Source organism: Montipora foliosa, chromosome 6 (genome assembly GCF_036669935.1).
Source record: "Montipora foliosa isolate CH-2021 chromosome 6, ASM3666993v2, whole genome shotgun sequence".
Taxonomy (NCBI): domain Eukaryota; kingdom Metazoa; phylum Cnidaria; class Anthozoa; order Scleractinia; family Acroporidae; genus Montipora; species Montipora foliosa.
Genome location: NC_090874.1, coordinates 8,496,089 through 8,516,088, shown reverse-complemented (window position 1 = coordinate 8,516,088; position 20,000 = coordinate 8,496,089). Strand labels below are relative to the sequence as shown.

At 38.4% G+C, this 20,000-nt stretch overlaps 1 protein-coding gene and 1 non-coding gene across 3 annotated transcripts in view; both read left to right on the top strand.

Annotated features, from left to right (window-relative positions):
- LOC138006591 (ATP-dependent RNA helicase SUPV3L1, mitochondrial-like) overlaps window positions 1-20,000 on the top strand; it is a 24,448-nt gene that overhangs the window by 1,165 nt on the left and 3,283 nt on the right. For both annotated transcript variants that reach the window (XR_011123912.1, XM_068853024.1), the window contains exons 2-18: window positions 1,179-1,256; window positions 2,119-2,229; window positions 2,809-2,932; window positions 3,209-3,377; window positions 4,340-4,451; window positions 5,135-5,212; window positions 5,379-5,470; window positions 7,077-7,131; window positions 7,765-7,899; window positions 8,102-8,195; window positions 9,152-9,292; window positions 9,376-9,439; window positions 10,715-10,795; window positions 12,138-12,206; window positions 12,475-12,576; window positions 15,377-15,525; window positions 18,142-18,378. Coding sequence is in view for 1 of the 2 variants with exons in the window: in XM_068853024.1 (XP_068709125.1) it covers window positions 1,179-1,256; window positions 2,119-2,229; window positions 2,809-2,932; window positions 3,209-3,377; window positions 4,340-4,451; window positions 5,135-5,212; window positions 5,379-5,470; window positions 7,077-7,131; window positions 7,765-7,899; window positions 8,102-8,195; window positions 9,152-9,292; window positions 9,376-9,439; window positions 10,715-10,795; window positions 12,138-12,206; window positions 12,475-12,576; window positions 15,377-15,525; window positions 18,142-18,378 (1,891 nt within the window). In the remaining variant the exon portion in view is untranslated. The remainder of the gene's footprint in view (window positions 1-1,178; window positions 1,257-2,118; window positions 2,230-2,808; window positions 2,933-3,208; window positions 3,378-4,339; window positions 4,452-5,134; window positions 5,213-5,378; window positions 5,471-7,076; window positions 7,132-7,764; window positions 7,900-8,101; window positions 8,196-9,151; window positions 9,293-9,375; window positions 9,440-10,714; window positions 10,796-12,137; window positions 12,207-12,474; window positions 12,577-15,376; window positions 15,526-18,141; window positions 18,379-20,000) is intronic.
- Trnas-aga (transfer RNA serine (anticodon AGA)) lies at window positions 14,767-14,840 on the top strand. The gene has a single exon. It is a non-coding gene; the product is annotated as a tRNA-Ser (tRNA).

Sequence of the window (20,000 nt, the reverse complement as noted above, 5' to 3'; positions counted from 1 at the left end):
AGATCTGGCATATTAGGCTTGGGTTCGAGACTGTATCCTGGCCACATGCAGCGCATATTCAATAAAGATTTTACTCGATTCATGCAGAGCCTTTCTCGAGAGCGCCAAATCGAGCAAGCAAAAGAAAGGCTCTGCTAGCAGGGTGTGGCACATACTACATGGACATGTAAATAATGAGTCATTTGATGTAAGTCCCAAGCTTGTTTATCCAAGCATATTTGTGTTTTTGATGAAAGGAGAAAATGAGAGGGCCAGCTTGGTGGAAAGCTACATACAGAAATTTAAAGATGCCGTGCAAGTTGTTTTATCAACATTTAACACAGATATCGAAGTGGTTGAAAATCTGACTTTAGAGTTGTAAAAATCTGCCATCTGTCAGATTTCCTCAACTCAGATAACTTTGATGTATGATTTCCACAAATTGGATGTCAGATTTTTACGGCTTGGATGTCTGCTTTTCAACAACTTCAATGTCAAATGTAGAACAACTGACAACTATAATGGCACTTAAGCCGCTTTTACACTTTGAAACTTTGAGCTGAAACTTATGTGCAACGGTGTTGCAAATTAAAATAATTATAAGTTTCAGCAGGTGTTGCACCGTGTAACATAAAAGGTCGAAACGTGTTGGGGAACCTTCAAACTGCAGGTTTCCAAATGTTGTTTACAAATTGGCCTCAGCCAATTTCTGATTGGCTTATGCAGCGTAACAAGACTGAGTGAGACCAGTTTCACGAAGTGGTGTTACATGGTGGAAATCCAGTTTTTATCACCACTGTGACTGCTGCAACCATTGCAGATTCTGAATTAGAAAGTGGCTCCTTTTTTTCCTGAAACTTGTCTTGCAGCGGAAGTTCAAAAAAGTTTGGGAGACCTGTGGCTCTGCCATTCTGTTGTTTCCTTGGATTAGAAGCTTTGTTCTACATAGATTTTGTAAAATGGATACTAATGATGTTCTTCTCAGGAAGAATACATAACCCTTTAATGCGCTAACGTCATTCCACAGAGTTGCCCAACCCTTGTCTGAAAAAGCTTGATGGTATACATTCTGTAATGAGGAGGAAAGGAACATCATTGTATACTGATAGTTTGCAGTAAGCTGGGTTAGCTCCTTCCTTGGGAGCTGTGACTAATGTGTGCATTGATCATTACTTATTTTTTGGTAAATTTTCCAACAGACAAAGTAATGGACATTTTGTTTGACTTCTATGAAGACAGACGTGTCAAAAAAGCAGCGCTTGAAAAGGGCATCAATGGTAAGAATGACAGCATGGCACTATTAAAAATATCATTTTTCTCAAATATTTTAAAAGACATTTCTAGATTGGTGTTGAAGTGTTTATTTCAAATTGATAAAAGGCTCTATTAAAGATTTACTGACCCATATGTTCCATGGGTGCTTCTTTAATAGAAAGTAATGTCATAGGTTGAAAGGAAACAATTCTAAATAATACAATGTTGGTCACAACAGAGCAGCAGGTTTTTGATGGACTTGCTTTTAACCCAGTAGAGACTACCCAATAGAGATCTACGATAGCGACATAGACGAAAACACCACCTCCATAATTGCAAAAGACGTACAACAGTGCAAAGTTATAATTGAGTTCTGATCCAAACTCCTTGTCCAGTATTGTCCTTAATCCTGCAGCTCGTTACAACTTTTAACCAATAATATTTTTGTTTTGTGGCAAATTTTCTCATTGATGATCACATCATAAATCGTAAAATCCTTATTATTTCCTGAAGCAGCCCCATTGACAGGTAAAATCATTTGGCATTAGACAGAGTAAAATCCATCCACAGAGGTTTCAATAAAATTGGATGTTTTCGGCTGGTTTGAGTGGAGTAACTGACTGTATGAACAAGGGGCCTAATCTTCCTGTAGGGGTGTCTGGGGACATGCTGTTTTTTAAAAAAAGAATGCTCCCAAAGACCACACTTCAAAGGTGAAATGGATGATCATATTTAAACATGTTTTGACCCGTTGATCCCTGGGAGTGAGATTTGATAGATTTTTACTCTTTAATAGATTTTTACAATGTGGGGGGTCCTGAGAAGCCTGAGGAGTGAATTGGTTAATGTTACTCGGTCTCATGGTAATTGCTTAATTTTTTTCAGGTCTTTTATTTAAGCAGATTTTTAAAGAATTCAGAAGAAAGATTCTTTCTGAAATGGAAGCTGGAAATGATGAAATGCTGAAAGTTTTAAGGAAATCCTATTTCAATTCTGGTGAGTAACAATGATGATGATGATGACGTTTTGAACAGTACATGTATCTGCAGAATCTCAAGCAATATTGTCTTCTCTGAGATCTTAACTACCCCATGAGACAAACTGATATCCCTAGTTTTCCTAAACTTGCTACTATCGTACTACTTATAAATGGCTTTAATAGTACCGATAAATTCTTTTAAGTTATACTTCTGCTAAATTCTGGAGTGTATTGCACGACAAATTGAGAGCCATTACATCTTTGCATGACTTTATATATTCAGCAATTCGACTACACAGATTTTAGTTATTTCTTGGAGGAGAGCATGCTGGCGATTTATGCCTCTCATGCTTAATAGGGGCCATTAGGAAGCATGCCACTGGACTCTACTTGTGCCTTTTGCCTTTTTGTTTATGAAATAGATATATATAATACTGATAGTGGTTTGTGACACTCATTTGCATGCACAGACAACAGAAGCTGTCTAAAGGGTGTTGGTTTGATAATAATAATAATTTTTGTAAGCCATTGCATGGTGAGTTCTTATGTTGTATCATTCTATCACTCACAGCTCTGAAATTATTTTAAATTTGTAGTGTCATCAGATAGTCCATCAAAGCTTTTCCCTGTATTTTTGGCATTTGCACGTCAAGTACATCCCATGTTAAACTGCATTGATCAAGTAAAAAAGATTTCAGACCTGCGTGGTCCTGCTGATTTGTAAGTTGAACACTTACAGTTCTTTAATATCTTTGTTATGCTATTTTCGTCATACTTGACCATGAATACTATCAACTTATTACAGTAGGTATCATGATTATCATAATGCATTCCCTGGAGAGTTGTAGATGTGGTTTAAGGCTGAGCTACATTGTAGGCAACATCTATTGTGACAGTCTCATAAAGTGTACAGAGATTTTTATAAGCAATGTACCATAAATTTACTCCTCTTCGGAGTTCTGAAGTTCAAACTTTTTGTGTTTTGTACAATGTCAGGTTCTTAGAGGCCAGGGCAATGAAGAGAAGAATTATTTATCATGCTGGTCCCACAAACAGTGGTAAAACGCACACTGCACTTGAGAGATTCAGCGCTGCTGGCACAGGGGTATATTGTGGCCCACTTCGGCTGTTAGCGACTGAGGTCTTCAGAAGAACAAATGATGCTGTAAGAACATTTAAAATCAGTTTACGGGTCTTGATTGTTGAGTCCTCAGAGCACTTACTTTCATTTAGGATTCTATAGCTAGATGGCATAATTATGAAGATGACATTCTTGTTCATGGGCATTGCTTTTAATTTCCAATAAAATGTCTCCCAAAATATCACTTATAATTTTGCTTTGGAAAAAAGTTTGTAATGGTAGTCAACTAAGACTGCTAAAAAGTTCATATTGTTTTATTTTGGAATAGCAGGCAGTTAAACACAGAGGAGTGCTTGGCATTAGCTCATCTGTCAACAACTTGCAATAAATTTGCTCAATATAGAAACCTCACCTTTACAGTCTCATTTGAGGTTAAAATTTTCTGTTAACACCTAAAGTCGCATAAGTAGGTGGGATGCCCAGGAACGCGGAGGCTGGAACTGCTGACCCCAAAACCAAGTGGAAGGAACATTTAAGAGCCTACCCTACCCGCAATCCATCCATGAGCCCCAGCCCCAGCCCTGGCATCCATCACACTGATGTGGAAGAACAGTGGAGAACCTACTGTGCAGATGTAAATGGGTAAATATATGGCAAAAGGGGTCCAGGGGGGTGGGGACACTAGAGAAAACAAGCTACATGAAACGCCCCATGTGCTGAGCAGAGTAAAACTACGAGCACGTGCAGTGGTGTATGCATTGACCGCAATAGACTACCGCTGACCCTGTGATGGCCAGAACACCCTGTAATCATGTCCAAAACAGTAACGCAACACAGGGAAACAGAACTCCAACAGACCTCGTCATTCACACTATGAATGCCAACGCTACACCATGTACTGAGAATACTAGCCGTTTAGTCGTTAAGTAAAATAAGTTACATATAACCCAATGTAAATTTTGCAATAAATTTTCTCTTTCATTTTCATTTCCCCACCTACTTGTAAGGTCACTCACAGATTATGCAAATAATGAACATTGTAACAGGGAATACCATGTGACTTGTTGACTGGTGAGGACAGACAATGGGCGATTTCACCTGAGGAACCTGCCAATCATATTGCTGCAACTGTTGAGATGTGCTCAACAAAGATTTTTTGTATGTATTGCCAAATGTACTTTTCTTTCAATTCAATTCCATTTTATTCACAGTGTTTAACCTATTGACACGTCAAATGCCCTAGGATGCTGGACTCCATGCAGTTCACAAGTAAAATTGTGTGGCGTTACCCAGACAGAGTAAAATCTGTTAAGGAGGCTCAAAGGGGTTTCAACACTTAGGAGACACTCTCTTTAGATCGAATGATGCTACAACACTGTATCATGTAACAGCAATGCTATGGTACCAGAAACAATGGAATGGGCCTACACGTACACCACACAAGAGAAAAACCCTGACACAGGTGGGAGTTGAATCGTCAACCCCCAGATTAGATCATTGTTGCTTTACAAACATGGCTTTACAGTGAGGTGACAACAGGCTGTGTAGGTACATGTACTGAAGATTTTCACATTTGCTAAAACTAAATGTGTATAATTTACGGGATAAGGTAACTGGTGGCTAGGCAATAATTACGGTTTAGAAATTTTCTACCTACAAAAAACATTTAGTTAAACCAGGTAATTTTGTAGTGATGACAAATTCAAATGAAATCCTCCACTTGGCCATGTCAAGCTAACAAAGGTGTGGTCTTAAATACATGTAGGCACAAAACATGCCCCCTTTCCTGCTGGGGCTAAACCTCCAAATGTGTCCAACCATCTCTTTCTGCTTTTTGACAGATAACTGTGCAGTGATAGATGAAATTCAGATGATCAGAGATGATGAACGAGGCTGGGCGTGGACAAGGGCTCTTTTGGGTCTGTATGTTTTACCTTCAGCTTTTTGGATCACCTTTAGCCTTAAATCATGAAGGTGATCTCTGTTGAAAATAAAGCTTCCTTGGTTCCAACTGCTTTACAAGTGTAGTTGCCCATGTGATTGCAATGACCACTCAGATATCAAAAATGATTATTTCCCAAACAGGTCTGCCCTGTCCAGAAATTCATATTTGTGGTGAACATTCAGCAGTTGATGTTGTTCAAAGATTAATAGCCTCTTGCAATGATGAAATGGAGGTAAAAATACCAAGTAGTCAGTCAGAGAAATACGAATCCACCGGGAAGAGGAGCCTCTCAGCTGGGAGATTGCAGAGGTTCTTCTCCCACCAAGAATGGATTCACCCCTACAATAATAATAATAATAATAATAATAATAATAATAATAATTAGTATATACTCACTCAGTGATCTTGGTGTTTCAAGCAATCTGATTGGTTCACTATCTCTGAGTAATTGAGCATTATTCACTCCCTACAGAGTGAATAATGCTTGATCCAAACAAAACAAAATGGCCGGCGTAAACTTACCAGCATTTGTGAATCGGAAAATTATATTGAGAATACAAGATGATGCTGTGCTACGGAAGACAAAGAAGGCCACAAAATTTGGCCTGAAAGTTTTCAAAGGTAAGAGAAGAGTTCATACTTTTGCCAACCAGTGTTTGACTTCGTTTTTCCAGATAATTATTCCTGAAAATTAAACAATCTTTACACCAACAATTTGTTTCACTCGGAGTAATTCTCTCTTGTAGGGCTGGTCGCCCACCAAAACGAATTTCTTAGTGAAATTGAGGAATTAAAAAATGTTTAAGAAAGTTCCACATGGTTGCAAGGAAACAAGACGGGTCATTTTACAACAAACTAATGCTCACCTCAATTAGAGCCACCATTTCATGTGGATCCTTTACCAACTGCACTTTCAATTTCCATTTCAAATGAACCTCAAAATCTTTGATCGAACGGTGAAAATGTTTTAACAAACAAACTTTCGATTTAGATTGCTGATTTAAATGGTGCTAAATGACTATTTTGCTGTTTGTGACAAGGATTTTAACGGAGGTTATTTAGATTTGCTATGTTTGAAGCTTCTGTAAACACTTTCGCTCATGCTTTGTGCCACTTGCACGTTTTCCACGCATGAATTGAGATGCCAATGAAATCGACTTTGGATGGTTTTTTCTGCATTTGTTGTTGAGATCACTTCACGAGTGTATACTAAAACAATTATTCTTTTCAATCTCGGTGAAAAGTGGCAGAATATTTACCTCGCCGCTTTGCAGCTTGGTAAATATTCTACCACTATTCACCTCGATTTCAAAGAATAATTGTTAATTATTCACCAAAGGCAAGGTGAATATATCGGTAAATAAAAACCAGAGACAAAGTTGTGGTTTAATTTACTCCCCGATATTCGACAATCCTGAAGTGAATAGTTGTTTTGGTATAATTACATTGGTGATTATTTGAAAAAAAAGTAGGCATTTAATTTTCTTTAATTTTTTCGTCTGTTGTCCCGACAAAACAGCTTGCAGCCATTTTGGAAAAAAAAAATGCTTAGGTGATTATCATGCAATAATCACCTCAAGTGCAACCAATCAGTGCAGAGAAGTTTCATTAATCACCTACATGTATGTAATTATACTAATTATTCTTATTTCTCTGCCCAAAAGCTTGCAAGTTAGAGACATACATGTACATGTAATTATTACAGTCAACTGCTCTTCAGCTGACTGATAATAATGATTTACCTTCAGATAAAAGCATCATTCTGATTTGCTTTCATAAACACATTTATTGTCAAAAAACAGTGTGCTTAAGTCGTATTAAAATTTTTTTATTGATAGGTCTGTCATTACGAAAGACTCTCTCCTCTAGAAGTCAAGCAGCATCGTAGTCTTGGTAACAAACAATTATTATTTAATTTTTAAAAAATGTTAATAACAATAATAATAATAATAACAATAATAATAATAATAATAATAATAATAATGAAGAACCTTTTTGGAAAAAGCGTTTTGGTGATTATCGTTTAATAACTGCCTCTAAAAGTGCAACCCATCAGCGCAGAAAATTTTCAATAATTACCCATACAATTATATTAATTATTATTATAGAAGTCATCTGTCTTACTGTGAAAACCCTTGGGGAGGCTTATTTAATTCTGGGGCTCATTGGGGGGGGGGGGGGGGAGGGGCAGAGGGGTGGGGGCTTGTTAGAGAGATAGAGAGAGAGAGAGAGAGTCAAAATACCAGCATTTATTGAATCCTGGACCACTTTGCTGGACAGTGAGTGCTCTTACCACAGACTCAACTGTGCATGCCTTCAGCTTGTCACAAATGCCGACAGACAAAAGTGTTGTTGAATTCAAGGCGGTAGCATAATAACAGTTAGCATGCTTGACTTTACTGCTCTAGTCCAATGATTATCGTATGTTTTATGATAAAGATGTCTTTATTAGTTACATGTAGTTGTCATTATTATCCTTTTTTCATTATATTTTTATCTTTTCTTTCCCTTTCTTCCTCCTCACAGGTGGAAAGCTTCAAGGTGTGAAGCCTGGGGATTGTGTTGTTTCATTCTCTCAACAAGAGTTGTATCGTTTAAGGAGAGAGATAGAAAAGAAGAGCAGAACGAAATGTGCCATCATTTATGGTGGTCTTCCTCCAGGTTAGACTTAAAGTGTGTTGCTGGACAGCTTTCATCCGATTCACTATCTATAAATTCATTCCACCTCAGGGTTGTTAGAAGGTTTTGTATTATACCTCACTCAAATCTGATTAATTATTGTCTGAGACGGTCTCTGTAAGAGCATGGCATTCAGTATCCAGTTCATTCAATAACAGTCATGTGACTGTTGCTTTAATTGCAGCCACTAAGGTAGAGCAAGCAAGCAAGTTTAATGATCCTGAGGACGACTGCTCTGTGTTGGTAGCATCGGATGCAATTGGAATGGGACTCAATTTGTAAGTGACAGATGAAAAATATTTTAATGTAAAACTATACAGTCTTTCTACTGCTAACTTGAAAATAAGAAGAAAAAAAAGAGAAAAAACAAATAAAGTTTTGTACTCCTCTACTCTTAACTTGTAACCCTTCCTATTTTCAGTGGCCAACTCAAACGCATCTGCTGCTTTCACCACTGTGAATCCAAATATATTACATGTAACTACCTTATACTCTCTTCTATTTTTCTTTTTGCAATGCATCTGTAACCCCTGGAGTATAAAATACAATATCAATAAAGTGTGCAGTTTAAAGGCTAAATATGCCAATTACAGCAAGCTTACTTCCTGAGATAATTGTATAATGTATTTCTTATTTTTCTATCACCTCTCAGTAAAATTGAAATAAAATACAAAAAAGATGGTATCCTCTTAAAGAAAAGAACAAAAAGATCAGAAATAAAAATAACCAACTACTTTAACCTTTTGGATTCTGATGAAATACTACTCATTTTGTTACAGTTATTCACTTTTCTCGGCAAGCTTTTAATCATAAGTTTGTCTGCCATTGGTTCATTTCTAATATTTCCCCATTGTCCCTTTCCTTCGTGCTTTTTTGTGCCCATAATGGTGAACTCTCCTGTGTTAATTCTAAGTGCTTCATCTGTCTTTAGAAGCTCTTGACCTGCAATCAAGGTCATGTGCTATCTGCTCTCATTTACAGTGGTAATTCACAGCCGTGATGGCAGTTTTGACCTGGTCAGTGTAAAATGCAGACTGCAGACCAGGGGTAAAATGCAGACTGAGGTTATAATGTAACTGTTGAAAAAGCCCAAACCTCTTAGAAATGCTAACCTTAGGCCTAATTCTGACCGGTTTTGACCTCAAACGTTTGGGTGTAGCAGACGGAGATCTCCAGTAGAGTTTGTTCAAAGATGCCTTTGTTTTCTCGTTGTTATATTTGTTAATCTTCTCAGGAACATTAAGCGGATTGTGTTCAGTAAACTTTCAAAGTATGATGGTCATGATGTAGTGCAGCTGACTCCTTCTCAAGCTAAACAGATTGCTGGGCGAGCTGGAAGATATGGCTCCAATTATCCCAATGGCGAAGCTTTAACGTAAGAACCTCATGCTTCGTCAGTTTAGTCTTAAACCTTCACTTTCTCAGACTATCTGTCTACAAAATCTGCTTCTATTTAAGGTTCAAAAAAGAAGATTCAAAGCTTCTACACTCCCTGATAACTGCTCCAACAGAAGATGTTAAGGTAAAATATTCGAGGGTACCTAAACTTCGAGCCAGGATTCGAGTTAGGATCCGAGCCAGGATTCGATCTAGGATCCAAGCCAGGATTCCAGCCAGGATTCGATTCGATTCGGTTAGGTTAGGTTAGGTTAGGTCTCGGTTAGGTCTCGAATCCTGGCTCGGATCCTAGCTCGGATCCTGGCTCGAATCCTGGCTCGGATCCTGGCTTTATTCTTAGTTTATCTCAAAATATTCCTCGCAATTTTAAGACTGTAGCTTCCTGGTATTTTTTTCTTCCTTTCATTTTTGAACTATTGTTATCAGTCTCTGTAAAAAAGTAATGTATTCTTCAAGCAAAACTTTTTAACATTTTTGTTTTCGTATTTTGTAAGTTACCGTCGTAGGTTTTAGATTAGGGAGCTTTAGCAACGACAACGGCAACGGCAAGGAGAACGTCACAAATTTGCATATTTAGTGGGCAAAAGCAATAGCTTTGCACGCCCTGCACGTGCATTTTTCATTTTTGTCCATTTCTTTGCCGTCGTCAGCAAAGCAACAACGTGAAAGTACCAAGTTTGAGGTGTTATGGAGAACGTCAGCACCTGGAGATAAATTTTCGTTTTTCTCCCCTAAATTAAGCGCCGCTCGTAACGGTTTCATTCCTGAGGGACTGAAACACCTTTGTCATATTAAAAGGCTTGGAATAGTCACGAAGTGATCGCAATAACGTGAATTTATGTTTTTACATGACGTTCTCGTTGCCGTTCCCGTCGTCGTTGCTAAAGCTCCCTATTGTTTTTAAGTAGGTCCACATCGCCTTTCATAGTTGCCTTAGTAACTGAACTACATCATCAAATATAGTACAGTACGCATGATCTTTATAGTGGCAATACTAGGAGCACCTTTTATTCCACTCTCGTGTACATCCTGCTCCTTAGGTGCAATATAATTTTTTGGAACCTTGTGAATTTTTTGGGCCTCAAATACAGAACAATGTTTTTTGCTAGGGGCTAAATCGAAAACCTGCATGATTTATTTAGTTCCTAGTCTCAAACATTTAATGCCAGTATTAAAATTGTAACTATGATTACTTTATCTATTTATCTGTTTGTTTCCAACTTTAAATTGTACATTAACTATGAACTGAGCAAATACAATTCTATTCTATTGCTTTAATTGCACACGTTGTGATGGAGAGATTCAAATTTGACAGTTAAAATGAAGACTGTAATCATTTGCTTCTGTTTTGTCAAGTGTTTCAAGAGCTGTTATAATCTTTTTATTTTTATTTTGTTAGGCAGCAGGGCTAGCGCCAACAATGGAGCAGATTGAGATGCTTTCCCAACAGTTGCCTGATGCGAGTCTAGTCAAACTTTATGTAAGTCTTCTATTAGGATAGTGACCTCGTTTTCTCTTGGCACTTAAGTCACGCGAGCCTTAAAATCTCTGTAAAGTTCCTTGCGAAATACGTATTAAAACAAAGATGCCCTCGCTGGTTTTCGGGAGAAACGACGATAGCGACGGCAACAACAACGCCACAGAAAAAGATTATATCGTTGACTCAGTGTCGAAAGTAATTACGTGATTGCAATTGCTACCCTTAGTGATTTGTTTAAAAATCTCGCGCCAGTTCTAAGACTATCAACCAATAAAAAGGAAAACCAAAACCAATCGCGACTTGCACGCGCGATTTTTCCCGCGCTTTGAGCAAGTTGCATGTAATTGCTACGAATACGATTTGGTTCATTGCGCGTTTGCACCTGCTGTGATTGTGTGATTGGTCGAAGTAATTGCTTTCTGATTGTTTTACGAAGTAATTGCTTTCTGATTGTTTTACGACACTCAATTGAAAACAGCTCTAATAGGCAAGAAAGACTGACAAGTGTCTTTGATTTTTGGCAAATCGCAAATTTCAGCCTGATCTATGCCAGGGGCGTTTTTCACCAGTTAATTAGAGAGCTTACCGTTTGCTTAAAGGGGCTAGGTCACGCTATTTTAGGTAATTTTGTTTCATTTTGTTAATTATGAGCTCTAAACGTCAAATTGGCAGAGCGAGAGTCTTTCATTTGCAAAATCACGGCCACATAACAACTGAGAATGATTTTCCAGCTTTGTAAATGACATTTTGATATAGACTGATATAAATTTGAAAAAAGGTGGGCCGACGTTTTTCAAATTTACCCAAATTCAATCCATTTCAATCCTCTCCAGTTTTGTCCATCCATGTCCCTTCTTGGCTTCCTTGTGTTTTGTTAGAGATCTTCTATAGTTTTGAACCGTTATTTTGATATTTTAGTTAATTCTATGACCATTCGATCAGTGCTGAAATTGCCTAAAATTGCGTGACCTAGCCCCTTTAAACTCTCTGAATGAAGTGAACAAATGAGCGCAACAAATTGACCTGACTGAGTGGTTTCATGGCTCAGTTGGTAGAGCATTGCACCGGCATCGCAGAGGTCATGGGTTTGAATCACGTTGGAGACACCTGAATTTCGGGTGATTTTAGGAGACAATTGCTTAAAACACTATTCCTTTACGCCAAGTAACGGGAGAAGCATATGATTCCCTCGAGTACTCGTTTAGAATTTCACGCCAAACAATTTCTTCTCGCAACACGTCGCCTCAACTTGCAACACTAACAGAGGACCAAAACCCTGCGAGGGCAATGAAGTACAAACCAATACGAATGTCATTATGTCTCAAATATTTTTCTTTCACAGGACGTTTTTGAAAGCGTGGCACAGCTGGACGGTGCGAACTATTTCATGTGTGATTTGGAGTTTAAGAAGGTTGGCCTGTTTGTTTTAGTTCTTCAAGTTATCCTTTTTGTCATTGAGTTAAAAAAAAAAGTAAAAGAAAAGACAGATAAGTTCCCACACCTCTTTCCTCTGGAGGTGTTCGAATGTTTATTGATAAAACGCTGTGCTAAAGTCATGGAAAGAGCCTCTCACGAGGCCTTCCATTCCCTATGGATTGAAATCTTCTTTGTAGAGCTCCAGAGCAGGAGTCGAAGAGAATTTATTTAACAATGTTTGTTTATCGTTTTGCTTTCTTCAGAAAATAGCCCACAAAATACGCGGCCTCCCGCTTTCCGTAACAGACCAGTACATATTTAGCACAGCGCCCATCAGCACCAAGACAATCGATTTAGCTCCAAAGGTAGGACATTGAAGTTAAAGCCCAATTTTACGAGAATTGCATGATTCAATGCCTGTTCTGCAAAGCAGTCCACATGCAAACAAAAGAAAGTTTTTAGAAAAGCCATTTGTTCAGATCAGAAAGAAACGAACTACTTTTTTAGTTTTTAGTGAGAAAAGAAAGCGTGTGAAAATACGTTCAGGTTTGGAGAAAAAAACCTCAAAAACTTTCTCCAGGGTTCGTGCTACTCCTTGAAGTCCTTGAAAAGCCCTGGAATTTAATTTTGGACTTCAAGGGCGCTTGAAAAGCCCTTGAGAAGAAGCATTTTGTGGAAAACTGCTTGAAAACTCCTTGAAGTTTTGCTTGGGTGAAAATTGTTGAGATTGCATCATGCTAAGTTAAAGAGACATTTCAAAAATTGAGCCCAAAATTGACTATTAGGGAAAGATTAAAACCAAAAATTAAAATTTTCAGAAGCTATCAGGCTTAAGAGTTAACCCTATCAAAACAGAAGAAATGTGGATTGGCTCCTCGAGACAAAATAAAACCAAACCACTCGGTATCAAATGGCCAGACAAACCAATCAAAGCGCTTGGCGTATATTACTCCTACGATCCAAAATTGCTTCACGAAAAAAATTTTATTGAAAAAGTAGACAGCATTAAGAAACTTGTTAACATCTGGTCTTCAAGAGGTCTTTCCATCTATGGGAAGGTGACCGTTATAAAGTCTCTAATTATTCCTAAGTTTGTTTACATTGCGTCACTTCTACCCACCCCTAAGGATGCTATTAAAGAATTAAACCAGCTGTTATTTAAATTTCTATGGAAAGGTGTGGATAAAACAACTCGCTTGTCTGTAATAAATGAGTATGAAAAAGTCCTTAGAGACAATGATTAAATCGGGCGTGGTTAAAAAGAATATTCAGTGTAAACGATGGTGCGTGGAGAGATTGTATACGTCATCAGCTTAAGCGTTTCGGAGGTCTTTTCTTATTTCACTGTAACTACAATGTAAAAGATCATCCTATTCCCTCGCAGTTTTATGCTGAGATGCTCCAATGGTGGGCAGAATTTCGAGACGAGTTTTCCACAGAAAAGGATTGGCAGGGAATAATATGGAATAATAAAGATGTTCCCATAAACAATGCACCTGTATTTGATAAGACATATTTCGAGTCTGGTATTATTTGCGTAAATGACCTACTTTTTGATTTGAATAACTTAATCTCGTATAATATAATTTCTGAGCGTGTTGGTAAAGTTAACTTTTTAACTTGGGCAGGTCTTCGCCATGCTATACCTTCTCATTTAAAAATGAGTAATTACACTTTTATGACAAGTCCCCCTACATTAGCGATTAATGACAAGGTTTTTAATGTCTTAAAAAAGAGGTCAAAGGATTATTACTCGTTGTTACTGAGCAAAAAAGCACAATTTCCTAGCAGGGGACTAACTCTAAAACATGAATTTGACCTAACCATTGACGAACTACAGAAAGCATATATTCTATCACATTCTGTTTGCTGTGAACCATATATTAGAGCCTTTCAGTACAAGGTCCTTAACTCTGTATTATATACTAATACCAAATTATACAAGATAGGATTTGCCACAGACGACAACTGTCCCTTTTGTAAGTCTCATCCCGAAACCCTCAGCCGCTTCTTTTTCGACTGTTTATACTCGCACACTTTTTGGAAAGAGTTTGAACTTTATTTTCATTCTATCTCAAAAGAACCTGTTTCCCTTACTTTAAAAGATGTCATAATAGGTATTGTAGATTCAAAACGCCCCTTGCTAAACTATTTGTTACTGATAGCTAAGTTATACCTGTGGGACTGCAGAAGGACAAGCATGCTACCAGAAATAATTGGCCTAAAGCATAAGATTAAAAATAAGTTTGAAATTGAAAAATACGTTAATATTAAAAATAATACCTTAGATAAATTTAAACGTAAATGGACAATTAACTGTAATTTGTTGCTTAATAGATAATATTTCTTTCTTGTAGGAATCATATTGTGTCATGGTTTAGGAAGTGATTGTAATTTGATTAGTGAGATTGGCTGGTAGGCTGCATCTTGATATGCATTAATGTGACAGCGCGGTGCTGTTAGTGAGTTTCAAATATGCTAGTCAATACTTGGCTGTGTAGCCGCGCGATTCGGTTCCAGTCGAGACCCACAAATTGACCCTTGCTCACCATAGAGTCTCCAGTAGCTCAGTGGTTAGAGCATCCGACTAGATCACGGAGGGTCGTGGGTTCAAATCCCATCTGGGACTCGGATATTTTTCCGAGTCTACATTTCTCCTTACATTGAATATCATTGTTGTTGTTTCATCCTTAAAAAAAAAAAAAAAAAAAAAAAATTATATATATATATATACATACATGTAAATATAAAAAAAATAAAATAAAATAAATAATTAAAATGCCCATGCGTGCGCTTAACTTGCAGGATGTGGTAAGGAATATCAAGGTAGGCTTTTTCAGCAAAGAAAACACTGAAAAAATGCACAAAGCTATTGTTTTCCCCCACTAAATATTCAAACTTGTGACGTTCTCGCTGCCGTCGCCGTTATCGTTCCTTAAGTGCCCTAATACAGACTGTAGAGAGGAGCTGGTAAGGAAATGTGATCTTTCCATTCCCAAAATATATTTCGCAGTTGGCACGCGTTGAAAAGTGGTGGAAGTGAACTTGTAAACTGCCTTATAATTTTCAAAACTGCAAACGGTCTTACGAACGTCTTCCAATTGCATTTAGGTCATACGTGTAGTGAAGTTAACAGTACTGACTAAATCTCTCTCTTTGTTTCAGTTCGCTTTTAATGTGTGTCACGAAATCGCATTAACGTCGTCGAAGTTAAAAAAGTTAATCAAGTGGCCTCCAAAGTCACCCAAATCCCTTGCAGAACTGCAGAAATTGGAAGCGGTACATGAGGGACTAGACCTGTATCTTTGGCTCAGGTGCGAAGACGGTGCATACACTTCTTCTTTTTCATTGCTACCATGGATTTCATTAGAATAATGTTTCTAATCTCTTCTCTTCCAAACTTGAGATTTCTAAGTATTCATTAAGGGTGATAATACGTAACCAGTCCGAGGTTATTTGAAATAACCAAACAAGATTAAAATGAACAAACAACTGTTAAATTTTCGGTGGGCTCTTTCTCACCCTCTCATTGATGAGGTGTTCATTTATTATTAGATTTTGCATCGTTCATCAGTGCTATAGAAAGAGCGATGTTCCGAAGTTTTGAACCAACTTTTGCGTATGGTTGTCTTGGTGGCAAGTAGTTTCGACTGCGAGCAGTCACTTTGTTCTCCTACCTTAGCCGATCGCCGGCGTTGTTCTCACATTTCCCAACTGCGTAAATCAATCTCCATGTGTACATGCGTTTTGAGACTTGTCTCGAAAAAAACCATGTTGGACGATAAGAAATTCATTTGTCAATAATGACTCAGGTATACTCGGAAACCACACAGCGACTTCCGGAGACGTTCCGATAACAACTTCGGATGCTCTGCTACTTAGCTTTAGTTTAAGAGTCTTGTTGGAGCGTTGGCCATTGAACTGGCCTCGTGTACTTGGACGGCCCTAGACTCTCGAGCAAGCTTTCAAGTAAAGACAGATCGGCTGCCACTCTCTGGCATTTTAAGACAATAATACGTAAACGTGATCTTAGTAGCATCATAGAAGGATGCAATGGGTGTTACTTATGTAATTCATGATCAGTTTATTAATTTTAATTGTAGGAAAGGAACTTTATTTAAGTGTCTAGTCGTTCTAGCGCTGGAGTACTAATTGGGGACACTGTAAACTGGAATTAACAATGAAGGCAAATGAAGTCAAATATAAGTTTTTGAGGAGAGGGGAAACCAGAGTACCCGGAGAAAACCTCTCGGTGCAGAGTATAGAGAATCAACGAACTCAACCCACATATGACGCCGAGTCTTCGAATCGAACCCGGGCCACATTGGTGGGAGGCGAGTGCTTTCACCACTGCGCCATCCCTGCACCCCTGTATTCTTTAGATGCATGGTAACGTATTTGTCTTTGTATTGTTTCTATTTAGTTAGAGATTTTAGTTAGGTGTCCCCTATTAGACGTTAATAAAGTCATTATTATTATTATTATTATCATTACTACTACGGAGATTTCGAAATGTGACGTTCTTGCAATGGTTGTAGAGGAGATGGTGAATTTTTAGTTCGGTTCATGAATGAGGTTGATTAGTTATCAATTATGACGTGCTCTGGCTTGGTTGGCCACTTAGTTAAACTTCAACATGATCTCACAATAGTGGTTTCTGAATAAGGTTTATGACAAATACCTCTGACTAACCGAGTTCGAGGGCGGTACTGTAAATTACGGCCCGGGTTTTTCCCCTTAGATTTATGGCCCAAGCGCGAATCTCGCGGGCCATAGATCTAAGGGGAAAAACAAGGGTCTGTAATTAGCTCTTATTAACCGAGCAGAAGGTCTGTATGGGAGAATCTTGACCGAGATCGTGAGTACAGACCGAACGCATGCGTTCGGTCTGTACACACGACCGAGGTCAAGATTCTCCCATACAGACTGACTAAGCTCGGTTAATAAGATGTTTATTATATGGCAAACAAGAACAATTTAATTCGTTTAATGTAACTGGTTTGTACTAACTGACATTTTGCTTGCGAACGGCGATGAGTGGCGATGAGCTGAACTTAATTCTGTCAAAGTTTGCTCGTCATCCTCTCTTTCGTCATCATGCTGTTTGGCACTTCCGTAAATAAATATTGGTAGAAGAAAATACTCATTATTTTTGCACTTTAGTTTGCATCTTTTCACCGCAAAACATTACCGGTCTAGGTGCCGGAAAATCTAGACCGCGGTTTTAGCCAATCAAATTCGTGAATTTTGTAGTTCCCAGTCCTCGTGAGGCAGAGCCATATAATAATTTACAATACCAACCGAGAAAGCGAGGTTATTGTAAGTTATTTTTTATGTATCTGTGGTAATCAGCCGTGCGGGAAAGGAAACTATTTTAAGTCAAGCAGAATGTTCAACGGCCATGAAAAACGATAAACCTTTTTGCCTTTGTAGAATACTTTCTTGCAAGATTCAAACAGTTTTACATGTTTAAGTAACAGAAAAGACATGAAAAACTTGCTAGAGAATGTTTTTCACAACGACTGCAAAAATTCTCGTGCGCTCATAAGCGGACAGACACATAAATTTATAATTTATGCGATAATGACTCGATATTGCTCGCGTCAGATTGAAGTTTCTCGCTTTTGTCTCGCTTTCTTCTCGTGTTTTGACTTAATTTTGACCCTTTTTCCTTTTTGTTATTATAAAAAACAAATTGATGTCAGTTTTTCATGCGTCTGTCCTGTTATTGTAGTCTGCAGATCCAATCGGCTATCGCCTCGTGAATCCACAGCCACTTTGACAATGTTATGACGCAATTCATGATCAATAACAGGACAGACGCATGAAAAACTGACATCAATTTGTTAATTATCGAAATTTCAAATTGAGCGGGCCGTACTGTAGAATACGGCCCGCTAATTTAGCCAATGTTGATTCTTTCTTCTCAGCTACCGTTTTCCTGACATATTTGTGGATGTGGAGCAGATCTGCCACATGCAGCAACGTGTAGAGGGTATCATAGGTGAAGTAGTGTCATTAGACACGCTAAGGAATCTGACAGATCGACGTGTGCGTCGTAAATCGAAGACGATCAAAACCGCCTATACAACAGGAAAACAGCCCCGCCACAGAGCGCACCTTAGAAATGACTTGAAGTGGCTCAGACGACATAATTATTTGATTTGGTGAGTGCAGGAAAGAATAGGACTGCTTTGAGTGTATTTTTGTAGCAAATAAATAGCGTGTTAAATTATAAGTGAACTGAAGTACACTGTGGCAAGAATGTCTGCCTTCTACCTTAAAGTCTAGTTTTCATATGTGGGGAAAATCTCAGACGATCGGGGATTTCGCAGTTTCCCGACCATCCCAGATTTTGCCGACTAATGAAAACCATAAATCGTAGACATCCCCGATAATCTGGAATGGTCGGGGACGAATCGGGAAAATAGAAAGCGTTCAGTTCTATTTTCCCGACGCGTCCCAGATTTTTGCGATCGTCGGCGATCATTCCCGGCAAATGAAAACTCAAATTTGTACTTTCAGGGACGTCGGCGATGGTTCTTAGCTCGTTACCAATCCTCTAAAACATGTTTCAATTTTTGGCGCACTTTCCATTTTCCGCCAAAGTCACTATCGGGAGAATCTTGGACAAGCATCTGGCTCGAATCTGGCGATTTTCCGATTTGTCGGCAAAATCTGGGACGGTCGGGAAACTGCCAAATCCCTGATCGTCTGGGATTTTCCCGGCATATGAAAACTAGGCCTAAGGGGTGCAAATGAGACATGTTGGTCTCGTTTCGGTTGAAGAGAACAACAAAACCATATTTTCGGATGTCAATCTATCCTCTTTGGTTGATGAAATGGAGAAATAGATTCATACAAGAAACGGATCAAGCCGTGAATACTTGTAAAAAAAATTGTCTTCTTGCAAAAGTTCTTTTTTCATTTAATCGGTTTTTCTAATTACAAATCTCCCAGTGTTCTTGTTTTTGTTCGTTTTGGAATTCTGCCTTTAAAATTGTTAATTGTGAACAGATATGCCTTTGCTTTATAGAGCATGTGGTCTTTTATAACTAGAAGAATGAGACTGGGAGACTCTGTTAAGCGATATCTCATCTTAACTTCCATTTCGCTTCAGACGATTCATTCATTCATTGGCGCGCAATGTGTGTCACTGGACGTTGTGCCATTATTAGAGAGTTAATTAAATAAGCAACGACAACGGCTACAGCAACAACAATAACACAGCAAAGCAAGAATTTTATTGATTAAAAAAGGAAAAATAATCGTGCAGCACGAATGTCAGTGCAATTCTTTGCCGTGCTCCACAAAACAACGACGTGAAATCACAACACAATCAATTTTTGACGACAACGCGGATATAACAATGAACCATTCACTTACTATCCCATCCAGTTGCATGATATCCCATCCGGTTACAGGATAGTTCGCTCGAACTGTGCAAGGTGAACAAGATGGAATGATTGCGAAATACTTCGACAGCGCTAAATTTTTTTTTTTTGAAGTGATGTTTTCGTTGCCGCTATTGTCGTCCCTTGCGTTTGTACGCAGTTGTCAGCGCTCCTACCTCAAATTAGCGAAAACGTCACCTCAAAATATAATAAGGGAATAACATGACTTTTTGAGGGAATATTGTTTATTTGCGCCCGCGTAGTGTCATTTGCGGCCCGAGCGCGAATGAACATTCAAGTGGAAATCGCCGAGATATAACCTCGCCTCTGCCATGTTGAAACAAAAAATAAGGCCGCGCGCGGTTGTGGGATACGGCGTTAAAACTTTTCTCCCC